At 50.0% G+C, this 12,221-nt stretch overlaps 1 protein-coding gene across 9 annotated transcripts in view; it reads right to left on the reverse strand.

Moving 5' to 3' along the window:
* Positions 1 to 11,962, reverse strand: part of ARHGEF7 (Rho guanine nucleotide exchange factor 7) — a 184,035-nt gene extending 172,073 nt beyond the window's left edge. For 3 of the 9 annotated variants that reach the window (XM_074387441.1, XM_039473194.2, XM_039473198.2), the window contains exon 1: positions 11,701 to 11,956. In XM_074387441.1, coding sequence (XP_074243542.1) covers positions 11,701 to 11,865 — 165 coding nt within the window. In that variant the 5' untranslated portion in view covers positions 11,866 to 11,956. Of the gene's footprint in view, positions 1 to 11,700 lie in introns of all 9 variants that reach the window. The other 6 variants (XM_039473193.2, XM_039473196.2, XM_074387439.1 and 3 more) reach the window with 5 other exon arrangements.
* Positions 11,963 to 12,221: the final 259 nt, after the last annotated feature.

Consider the following 12,221-nt stretch of genomic DNA (forward strand, 5'->3'; position numbering starts at 1 on the left):
GCTTGGTAGAATTTACCAGTGAGGCTATCTGGCCTGGAATTTTATGAGAAGCTTTTTATCTACATATTGGTTTCTCTAATAAATGTAGGGTTACTAAGGTTATTCATTTCTTCTTGAGTGAGCTTAGTGTCTTCCAAGAAAGTCATCCATTTCATCTAAGTTGTAGAAATTGTTGTAGAAATCTTTTCATATCCGTAAGATCCATGGTGATTCCTTACATTGGTAATTTCTGTCTTCTCCCCTTTTTTCCTAATCAGTCCACCGACAGGTTGATCAATTTTATTGATTCTTCTCAAATAACCAGCTTTCAGTTTTGTTTGTTTTCTCTAGTAATTTTCTAATCTCCACTCGGTTCTTTATTATTCTCTTTCTCCTACTACTTAATTTGAGTTTAAGTTTCCCTTATTTTTCTAGTTTCTTCAGGTGGAAGCTCCATGACAGGCAACAAAAGATTTAACCATGTGCAGGGTAAGTGGTGTCTCGCTCCCAGAACTTCATTTGAGTAATTCATAAACAGTGTGCATACGACTCCCAGTTATTTGTTTGAAGAACCAACCTTGGATAGCTGACATTGCAATTACTCAGATTCAATCTAGGGAAATGCACTTTGTCAGAAATGCCATAAATGAACTTTTATTTGTCTCCATTTGTCATCAATCTATAAAGTCTGAAAGACTTTTCATTCTAGTCTGTTATCATGGAAAATTATGGCTTCAATGGCACTTTCTGGAAGTTTAACCTTTGTCACAAGTCTGTCAAGAATTTGACTACATTCTATTTGCATTCTATTCTACTTAGTTTAAGTCTATTTTCTTTTCTTTTCTTTTCTTTTCTTTTTTTTGAGACGGAGTCTCACTCAGTCGCCCAGGCTGGAGTGCAGTGGTGTGATCTCAGCTCACTGCAACCACCGTCTCCGGGCTTCAAGCGATTCTCCGGTCTCAGCCTCCCAAGTAGCTGGGACTACAGGCACCCACCATCATGCCCGGCTAATTTTTCTATTTTAGTAGAGACAGGGTTTCACCATGTTGGCCAGGCTGGTCTTGAACTCCTGACCTCAGGAGTGTGATCAACCTCCCAAAGTGCTAGGATTACCTGCGTGAGCCAATGTGCCCAGACTTAAAGCCTGTTTTCAAAAGAAAAAAAAACGTTTAACAAATAGGGATGACCATAACCAGAAAATGTGTCTCCACCAGAACAAATGTGTCACAGCACCAATGCTTTATGAGATCAATGGGACAAACCAGGTCTTAAGGCACTTCCTTGAGCACCACAGAGGAAGCCTCGATGACACTGCTCAAGGGAAACAGAGGCCCAGACCCATTCCAAGAGGGCGAGTGAGACTCTCCCTCTTCCTGAGGAGCCAGAACAGACAGTCAGAATCAGGAATACGCTCTGAATCCCCAATTTCCTATCAAAATCACTGTAGCATTCTTCCTGAAAGTGAATGACAAAGCCATAATCTTTTGGCATGTGTTCAGAGAGCAATAGGCTTTTTCAGAAAATCTGTATTCCTAACAAAAGACATCTAAAAACCTGCTCACTAGAAATGGGTACTTAAAAGTCCCTTTTGAACTTAAACTACTTTAAGGACAGGACACTGGTGGAAAATATCCTGGCAGAGGAACTTAGTAGTGAGACACTCAGAACTGAAGGGGAAGGCCATGACTGGCCATGGTATTTATGAATAATCAAAACCAGACCAGTTTACAGAAAGCGTTGCTAACAGACCACACTGTCAGAACAAGCGTTCACGGTGAGAGACCACGCAAATCCACACACACTTGGAGCTGGGGATGCCCATTTTAGACAAAAGCAATTTAATATAAACTGGACGAGGCTTACATTTCTTTTATATCCACTTTTTGGAATTCCAAATTTTATGTAGCTTCTATAGAGAAAAGATAGGACAACCCCAACCCCTTTAAAATAAATAAATAAATAAATAAAAGTTTAAAAACTGCTCGGGCCAGTCACAGTGGCTCATGCCTGTAATCCCAGCACTTTGGGAGGCCAAGGCAGGAGGATCACGAGGTCAGGAGATCGAAACCATCCTGACTAACATGGTGAAACCCCATCTCTACTAAAAATACAAAAATTAGCTGGGCGTGCTGGCAGGTGCCTACAGTCCCACCTACTCAGGAGGCTGAGGCAGGAGAATTGCTTGAACCTGGGGGGCGGAGGTTGCAGTGATCCGAAATGGCACCACTGTACTCCAGCCTGGGCGACAGAGAGAGACTCTGTCTTGGAAAAAACAGAAACAAACAACAACAACAAAAACCTAGAAGACACCTATCCCCAAGCCACCATTACGAAAGCAGGGAGCAGAGGGAGGACGGGCGGGGCTTCAGCAGAGACTAGAAAGGCCCCATCCCAGCAGCCAGTGCAGGCAGCTGCGCTCTCCCAGGTGGTGGACAAGCCACTTGAGAGTCAGAGGTAGGCCCAGGGGCCGCAGCCCAACCACAGCTGGTCACCCTTCCTGCCATCTTTGCAGGGAAGGCTCATTCTCTGGGGAAAAGTGAACCAAAGAGGCCAGGAAGTTGGGGAGGGCCAGCACAGACAAGAGTCAAGGTAAGGGTGGAAGCTGCACTGACAGGCAAGAGGTGGAGGAGTCTCTGGAGAGACCATGGCCGCTGCAGAAGAGACCAACAGGTCCGGACCTGCAGGCATCGCCAGGCTGCCCCGAGGGAGGCCTACCTGTCCCTGGGCCCCGACAGCCACACAGCACTGCCTGGTCATTCTGAGGGCTGCACACTTGAAAGATCATCTGATGTTCAAGTAAAATCTCCAACATGGAAAAAAAATTGCACAAGAGGACTCAGGAAATAGAGACAGTGAGAGCAGGCGAGGAATCACCCTTCTCTTCAAGGAAGCTGCAAGGAATGTTCACAGGAAGAGAGGAATCACCCAGAAACAGGAAGGCGCTGACCGAAAGGGAAGAAAGGCAGAGAAACCAGATCACTAGAAAAAAGAGCGAGCTTTTAGAAATTAAAAAAGAATAGCCAAAATAGAGTCAAAATAAAAGATGCGAGTAGACAAACTGGAAGACAAAGTCAAGGAAATGCCTTTAAAAAGGGGAAGAAAGACACAAGCAGAAAGGTCAGCAAATGAGAGGCTCAAGCCAGGAGGCCTGGCAGCCTCAGGGTCCGGGGGCGGGGCCGGGGCGAGTCCTGGGGCGGGGCAGGGGGCGGGGCAGGGGGCGAGCACTGGGGCGGGGCTGGGGGCGGGGCTGGAGGCGGGACTAGGGCGGGGCTGGGGCTGGGGAGCCCACCAGCCAACGACGGCCAGTTACCAGCCGCTCTGGAGCTCCGTTTCCTAATCTGAAAATGGGGCAATCCTGTCAGCACCTCCCTTACAGGGTGGTTGGGAGGGTTCCGTCCATTATTAAGGGCACAGGGCTTAGAACAGTGCCTGGCATACAGTATGCACTCAATAGATACCATCTCTGATTAAGTCTTCATACGATTTCTAAATAATAAGAATACACTGGAGAGGAAATTATCAAGGAAATAATACATCACTTTTTTCTGGAAATAAAGGATATAGAGAGCATTTTAAACAAAGGTACAAGCACTCGTGCGACTGGGGTGGCATGTATTCACGTACGTAGTTAAGAATGGGGCGGGCGTGTGTGTGTGCGTGCGCGTGTGTGTGTATGTGATTTGTTAACTGGGGTCACAGTAAACCTCAGCAGCTGGCCTGATCTGTTCCTGCTCTGGGCAGGGCAGGAAGCTTGCTGACCCTGGCTGGGCTCTCCTCAATGTTTGGGGCTGGCTGGGTGTGGATAGGCCCAGGGTGACCTGGGTGGGGACAAGTGAGTTCTCCTCCATGCGATCACACACCATGAGCACCCAAGCCCTGGGCTCTCCTCGGGGTAGACACAGGGCCTCAGAGAGGGCAGAAAAGGGCAAACTTCCCAAGGCCCGGGCCAGGAACTGACACGGGTCACTTCTGCCAGATTCCAGTGGCCAAAGCCAGTCACAGCTCAAGAAGGGAGGAAGCAGACTCCTACCTCTTGATGGAGGCGCTACAAGGTGACTTCACCCAGGGCATGGGAGTGTTGGGGAACTGAGACCACTTCTGTCATCTACCCCAACTCTTCTCCACTCTGCTTTGTGTCCTAGGAGGCTGACCTCTAGACATAGTATCCCAGGGCCACCTCCCAGCAGTCCTTCGCGCCATTCACTTAGACTACAGTGTGAACGGTTCTCCCAAGGCTGTGCAAAACGCAGCTTACACACACACGCAACTGCCCTCAGTGAAGCCATCTGCAAATGAGGCATCTGGGCTGGAAGACTCTACATTCCTTCATCCCAGAACTCACAGACACTTCAGACTCAAGATCCCAGCATTTTCTTCTGACTTGCCTGGAGACGTGGTGTGGGTGGCATCCGTGCCTGTGTCTCCGTGCCCGTCATGTAGCTCACTAGCACGCACACAACAGGAACAGGGTCAATAAGCTGATTCGATTTAAATGAATTCACAGAAATGTGTTTGAAATACATTTTGCACACATTCCATTTAAGTTCCCCTCACCTCCTCGCTTTGAGACCCCAGCAGACATGGCACCACCCTGTAAAAATGGGGTTGAGAACCACCAGTCTAGTTCATCAGACCTTAAGAGTTCAGAGCTAAAGTTAGAAACATAAAAACATCAAGAGATAGATTCTCCTAACCTAGCTTGATAGACCTGATAAAAGAGGGGAGAAGTCAGAAGGCATACCCGGGAAGCAGAGGGCCCAGGATTGGCCCCAAAGCCCTCTCTCTGCAGACACTGGGTGGAGCAGGCTGGCTTCCCGTCTGTGACTGTGGGCTCCGCTGATGCATGAAACTTTATATAAGCGAAACCTGAGTCCACCGGCTCAGCCCTCCAGCTCCCCAGCCAGCAGCAGTGTGCGCTCAGCAGCTGCGCCCAGATTTGGCGCAGACCAGAGGGCCCTGAAGCCACCTTCAGTGGGCCCACCAACCCGGACAATGGTGGTCTGTCCAGCGTGCGATGGAGAGGCTGCCAGCCCCTGAAAGTTGCAAGAGTCTGCCCTGTTGTGAGAAGTAAGCCGTGTTCCTGGATTTGGGTGGCTCCAAGGTTCAAATCTTGGCTTAGAGTCTTCTGGACACAATGGGGAAGGTTTTCAGTCAATCAATACGACAGCAACTACCCCGTACTGAGGAATGACTTTGTGCCCAGCATATCTACTCATTTACCCGGGCAACGACCTGACTGCCCCCAACAGTGGATATCATTCATCTCATTTTCGGGAGGAAGAACCAAGACTCCAAAAGGTTAGACACATGCCGGAAGTCACAGAGCAAATGGCTGCGGCATCAAAGCCAGCTGTGCCTGACCCTGAAGCACACAGAGGACCAGGTCTCCCAGTGTCTCTGGGCAGGGACCCACGGGTTCGGGGGATGCCAACCCTCCCAGCCCCCCGGCAGTGCACGTGGTAGAGCTGCATGCCCGAGGAATGACGTTCCTCTGCCACCTCCCTGGTGTAGTGACAGACGCGTGGGCGTCAAGCCCACACAAGACTCCCATCCAAACGGCTAAAATCCACCTCACACAAGAAGAAACGGCTCTGCCCCACCCACCCCACAGCCCCCATCGCCGCCACTTTTTAAATTTTAGAGTGATCAGTGGCCTCTGAAGGGAGAGAGAGTCCTTAAGTGTGTATATAGTACGGGACTTTTCAATGTGTGTGTGTGGTGTAGATGCACATATTGTTTGAAATCTTGGAATAAGTGGAAATCTGGTAAGCCCTACAGAGTAGGGAAGCCCGTCAGCCACAGTGAGTTATCAGATGGCACAGGAACACTGAACTCACGTTCTGCAGCCCAGGAGAAGGGCCCAGACACAGACTTCTGCAGGCTTCTGTGGGCGATCCGCCCAGGGCAAGGGGCCCTGCCCCAGGTGCCTTTGGGGTCATGTACACCGCAGGGCAGAGCGGCTTCCAGATGTCCTGAGAAGTGGGACACTGGCAGTGACTCCAGTCACACCTGAGGTCTCCCACTCTGCCCCTGTGGCCGGTGACCTGAGCCACCCCACCCAGTCCTCACTTCTGTCCTGCCAGGGCGCTCAGTGACACTGTTGCCTCTGTCTCATTTCCTGATCTGGTTTGCAAATGTCTGAAGGCCGTGGGTGCCAATCTTCCCCTGAATTCAGTATAGGTGGCAAAAGTAGTCTTGTTTTCCGTGGGAAAGGTCACAGCCGTGGGCTGGAATCTTCCCCCTCCAAGTGTAGCCAGGTGACCTGGGACAAAGCTAAGTGCCAGGCCTCAGGGTCCTCATCTGCAGCACGGGCATCTTGAGGGATGGCGCCTGCAAATGAGGGGAGCATGCTGCCCGCCACGCTGGGCAGACATTTTACTCTCTTTTAAAAAGATGTATAGAAAGGCAGGCAGAGCTGAAAGAAAGGAAGCGAGCAGGCAGATTCTGGAGTGACTTCTATTAATAGAACGAGGGTCAGGTCCTGAGGCAGCACCCGCTGGACTGGGCTCGGGGAGTTCACAGAGCAGCTGCCCCTGACAAAACGGAATGGCATGTGGCAGCTCTCCCTCAGTCCCAGGCAGACGCGTCTGTGTGGGCGTGTGTGCATGTGTGTTTACACATGCGTGCCCCATATGTTTATGTCTGCACGTTTGTGCAGGTGTGTGTGCATGTGTGCATGTTTATTTACATGCATGTGTGCCCGTGTTTGTGTGTGCACGTTTGTGCAGGTGTGCGTGTGTGCATGTATGCATGTTTACATGCATGTGTGTCCTGTGTTTACATGTGTGCATGTCTCTGCATGTATGTGTGTGCACGTGTGTGCATGTGTATTTACATGCGTGTCCCACGTGATTATGTGTGTGCACACCCGTGCAGGTGTGTGTGTGCACATGTGCATGTGTATTTACATTCATGTATATCCCACGTGTTTATGTGTGTACACGTCTGTGCAGGCATGTGTGTGTGCACATGTGCATGCGTATTTACATGCATGTGTGTCCCACGTGTTTGTGTGCATGTCTGTGCAGGCATGCGTGTGTGTGTGTGTGTATTTACATGCATGTGTGCCCCATGTGTTTACATGTGTGCACATTTGTGTAGGTGTGCGTGTGTCTGTGTGTTCACATGCATGTGCAAGTGTGCAGGAATGCGTGTGGGTATGCATATGTGTGTGTGCACTCCTGTGTCTATGTGATGCCAACATAAACACTAGTTTCTAGTATGGTTCTCAAGAAATCTCTTCAGGCGCTCCTGATTTAAATTGAATTTCAGTTTGTTTGCTTTCTTTTTAGTGAGCCAGCAAATGCAGTTCCAGCTACCTTCTTCCCTAGGCCTGAAACTCAAACAAGAATCACACTGGTTCAGGGTTGAGACAGGACTATAAAGTCACATGCTTCAAAAGTAAATGTTTATTATTGCAAAAGTCACTATTCTGAAACCATATTCAGAGTAGTTTAGTTAGAAGCAACTTGATATAACCAATCATTCAGTTTGCAAGATTTAAAAAAGTCTCCATAAAAACACAGTCTGGAGATACCATATTACAGCTTTTCTCTATAAGTGACTTAGCCAATCAACAAGTTTTTACAGCAGCTACAGGTCATGGGCCTGAGTGAGAATCTCACCCTACCACCACACTGTGATCACGGACCACATTCTTTTTAGGGCCAAAGGACCTAAGAAAAGGCACATTTCTAGCAGGTGGGCACTTGTGCTTCTCCCCACTCCAGCCCCTAACCAACCCCAGAATTCACCGAGCAGAAAGTGAGTCTCGAGCTCACTTGGAAAAAAGTATTTTCTTTTTCCTATGCGACATCAGATTTGCTGATTTGCTGCAAGCCTGTGGAAAATCACCTAGGGCTGCCAGGTTACAGTTTGGGAAAATGCAAACCATATTCTTCTGCACACGTCAGGGAAGTCTTCGGCCTGGCCTGCTCAAATGCTGGTCTGTTTTAGCTCCTGATTCTTTTGCTCCTTCTATTCCAAATCTGACATGACAACTTTCAACTTCCTTCTGCTTCATCCCGTCCTTGTCCACTGAGTTATGTTTTCTGTACTAGAACCCCTAAGACTCTATTAGTCAGATTTTGTAATCTCCCATAGCACCTGGCATCATGCAATCAGATAAATCTGGTTCAAATGTTTAACACGACCCATCATGAGCTGAACTGTGTTGCTCCAACATTCATATTTTGAAGTCCTAACCTCCAGTACTTCAGATGGGGCCTTACTCAGAAATGAAGTCATGGCAGATGTAAATGGTTAAGATGACGCCATACTGGGGTAGAGTGCCCCTAATGCAATCTCACTGATGTCCTTCTAAAAAGGGGGAGTCTGGACACAAAGAAGAAGTGGGGACGTCATGTGAAGATTGGACTTGTGTTGCCATGAGCCAGGAACTCCAGAAGCTTGAGGGACGTGTGGGGCAGACCCTTCCGTGGCGCCTTCTGAGGGCACGAGGCCCTGCCAGCACCTTGATCCCAGACTTTGGGCCTCCAGAGCTGAGAGACAGATGCCCCCACGTCCAGCACCAAGACTACAGGCAGCATCTGACTTTCAATTACGTTCCACAAACACCTAGCCAGGCTCTCCTGGGAGCGTGTCACATGGATTACACAGGAGGAACACACAGAGAAACACACAGAGAAACAACCAAGTTCCCTGAGTTTTTTATAGTGAATTAAGAGACTTCTGTTGCATTCATAAGTGAAATTAAAAGAGCATTGCATGATTTCCATGATTTTAATATGTGGTATTAGTCTTACAGCAATTTTCCATCCTCTAAAATTCATCTTTCTTGATTTTGCCTCCTTTGACTAAATACCCCAGGGATGTTTAAAGTGAATTTGTGAGAAGAGGGCTACCAGGGCTCCCTAGACGTCTCGACCTCAGAGTGCGTCTGCTCAAGGCAGGAGTACCAGGGGGATGTGGGCAGCCCAGCCAAACATCCTGCCCACCCCCCGGGGGAAAACCAAAGCGCAGGGTGTCCAGATACAAAGACGAGGGAAACTTGTTACTCCCATTCTCCTCTCCCCCACAGCAGAAAGCATCTGTCCAGTATAATGAAAAGTGTCTCTCTTCAGAACTTTTCATGTAAAGTTTATAAACCCATCTTCTCACCATCTAACCTTCCACCTTGAAAGAAAGGTGAGAACCTGGGTGGAAAGTTTCCTTTAAATGAGCAGAAGAATCTGACACTCTATGAACATCCTCTCTGCTCCCTCCATCCTCTTCCTGACTCTGAAACAGAATAAATGAGCGTAATGGAAGAAACACATTAGGACATGGTTTCTTAATAAAAGCCATATGGGAAAGCCGAGGCGCCCAGCCCTGTTTCTTAGTTCAGCACTCATCCCCAGCCTCGTGGCTCACGCCAGCTTGTGAGCTTGCAGAGGCGAAGGCTGCAGGCCACTTGCCTTCTGCTCACTGGCTGTCAGTGCACCCCCGTGGCATAGGTCAAGTGAAGCCCCATCATGTCCACATGAATATTTGGTTAAGTTTCCAGGTGCTTCTTTTTAAGTAAAAACATCCTGAGACTCACATTCCCACACTTAAGTAAAAATTATTTGGCATGTGTGCTTTGTGGCATAGATTATCTGGTAAGCATGCAAACATCAAAAACCCAGATAACTGGCTGGGCATGATTGCTCATAGCTATAATCCCAGCATTTTGAGAAGCCAAGATGGGACACAATTGCTTGAGGCCAGGAGTTCAAGACCAGCCTGGCCAACATAGCAAGACCCCATCATCTCTATTTAAAAAAAAAGAAAGAAAGAAAGAAAGAAAGTCAAGAAAAAACCCAGATAACTCTCCCTAGGAAATGGAAAAAGCTCACAAAACTGAAACGCAGGGACCTTAGAGACAGAGAATGGCTATTTTGCTCCAAAAACCTACCTTTGAACTCCAGAGAACCAGTAACTGCGTCTACAATAAGCTGCTTTACATTAAACTTTCATTGTGACAGAGTCAGAAACATACCAACTGGAGTTCGGGGGAATGAAAACCATATTTGACCTAAGACATTTCCAAATGACTGCAGTTTTAGAATACGTTGAGTTGTTTTAACTGGGCTTTTGCAAGCTCAACATTTTATTAGTTCCTCTCTTTGTTGTTTTAGAGATGAAATGAATGCTACAGTTTTCTAGGAAAATCTTTCTAGAATTCGGAAGAAAATGATTATTGAAGTCTGCCAATCACTATTAAACCAGTTAATATGCCAAACGACATATTCTTTGATGGCGACATGTTTTTATCAACACAGCATATGAAGTTTCTCAAAGCTTTGCTCTTAGAGATGGAACAGGATTTTATTTAAGCCTATTTTGGTGAATTTAGCATGTATTTCAACACTTTTCGACATCTGTCTTTTATTACCAGAGGTACCAGTCTCCAAACAACAAAGTATTTTGAATGCCTTGAAAGTCGGATCCTGCTCCTTAGTCCTCCTGTCTTAAATCATCATGTCATTGTGACATCAGGTTCATTTTAAAGGAACGTTTTTATTTCATGGACAGGCAGGCAGCCGTTCACTCTAATATGCAGATTCCGTTTTCATAAAAATGTGCCCAGTAAGAAAAATACCTAAAACTGGAATGCAAGCCAAATTCATATTAAATGTTTTCTGACCTCATTTAAAATGTAGCACCAGAACATGCGCACGTGTATGAGATTAAACATTTTACTTTTTCAAGTCACTCAAGTCACTTAGTTGGTATTTTATTTACAAGTTGTCACTCTGTATGGGGGCCAGTACACCCCACTTAAAAACTTAAATCGTTCTTCCTAATTACGGTACCCTTCAGTTTCTGTATTTAACACATGTTAAATAATTGTTGATCTGAACGCTGTATATTGGCCACCCACCACCCTCTACCCCTCCAAAAAAAAAAAGCCCTGGGAATAAGATTGGTATTTTGAGCTACAGGGAGACCTCGTTTTTAGAAGCTCTCCCGTCTCCTCGGCCCTGCTGGCCGGCTTGTGGGCGATGAAAACAAACTTTAATTACTTCCAGAGATTCGGGTCAGGGTTCACACGCTCCAGCCTGGGAACTACCAGCGGGGAGGAAGAGGCAGTGCCTGTAGGACTCCGGGTTCTATTCAGAACCAGGGAGGAACCTGAGAACGAAATCTGAAATTTTAAACAAGCCTTGCAGAGTGCCGGGGCTCAAACCCTGTGTCTGCCGTCCTCTCGGATGGGGGTAATTTTCTCCGGGGGAAAGTAGTGCATCATTTCCCAGCGCAGCCCTCGGCCACAGATGCGAGCATCTTTAAAAAATGCAGAGCAACCGGTCCATTCACCCGGGAGGCGAAACTCACGCGACGCCACCGGCAAGAACTGTCCACACAAAGCCGGCGGACGGAGCCGCACGGCGTCCGAACGCGTTCCGATCGGGCCGCGGCGAGGCGGCGGGGCCGACCCCAGCGCGGAGGGGCCGCTCGGCGTTCGGCCGGCGCAGAAGCCGGGTCTCCCCGCCGCGGGGAACACTCCTCCCCGGGGACCCCCGCCGCCCGCGCCCCTCCCCCCGCCCCCTCCCCGGCCCCGCTCACAATGGCGCCCCCCGAGCTCCCGCCACGGTCCTGGCGCCGGCCGCGCCGCCGCTCCGCGCACAAAGGAGGGCGCGCGGTCCCCCGAGCGCGGCCGGCCCCAGGTGCTCCGCGCGCATCCCGGGCCGCAGCGGGCCGGGCCGGGGGGCGCGGGCGGGGGCGCGGGCCGGGACTTACTTTCTCGATGGTCCCGGGCAGCAGGCGCTCCAGCAGCCTGCAGAGGACCACCCCATCCTTCAGCGACGCCTGCAGAAAGCCCTCCGGGTCTGCGATGGTTTTTTTGGGCGACTCCAGCACCCCCAGGGTGATGAGCCACGTAACGGTCTGCTCGGCGGAATTCATCGCGGCGGCCCGGGAGGCGCGCGGGCGGGGAGGGGCGCGCGCCTGCTTCACCTCGGAGCGGCGGCCCGGCCCGCGGCCCCCACCGCCCCCGCCGCCGCCGCCGCCTCCTCGCCCATGGAGCGGCCGGCGCCGGCGATCGGCTCGGCGCGGCCCAGCAGCTCCGGCCCGGCCCGGCCCGGCCCGCTCCTCCGTGCGCCCCGGCCCGCGGTCAGGCGCCTTCTCAGGAGCGGCGAGGGAACCTGCGGGCGCCCGCCGCCGCCCCCCGGCCTCGGCCGCCGTCGCCCAATGACATCACCGCCAGGAGAAGAAAGACGCGGCCGTCCGCCCGGCCCGCGCCCGGCCCGCGCCGCCCCGCG

The sequence above is a fragment of the Saimiri boliviensis genome, chromosome 16 (genome assembly GCF_048565385.1).
Source record: "Saimiri boliviensis isolate mSaiBol1 chromosome 16, mSaiBol1.pri, whole genome shotgun sequence".
NCBI classification, from domain to species: domain Eukaryota; kingdom Metazoa; phylum Chordata; class Mammalia; order Primates; family Cebidae; genus Saimiri; species Saimiri boliviensis.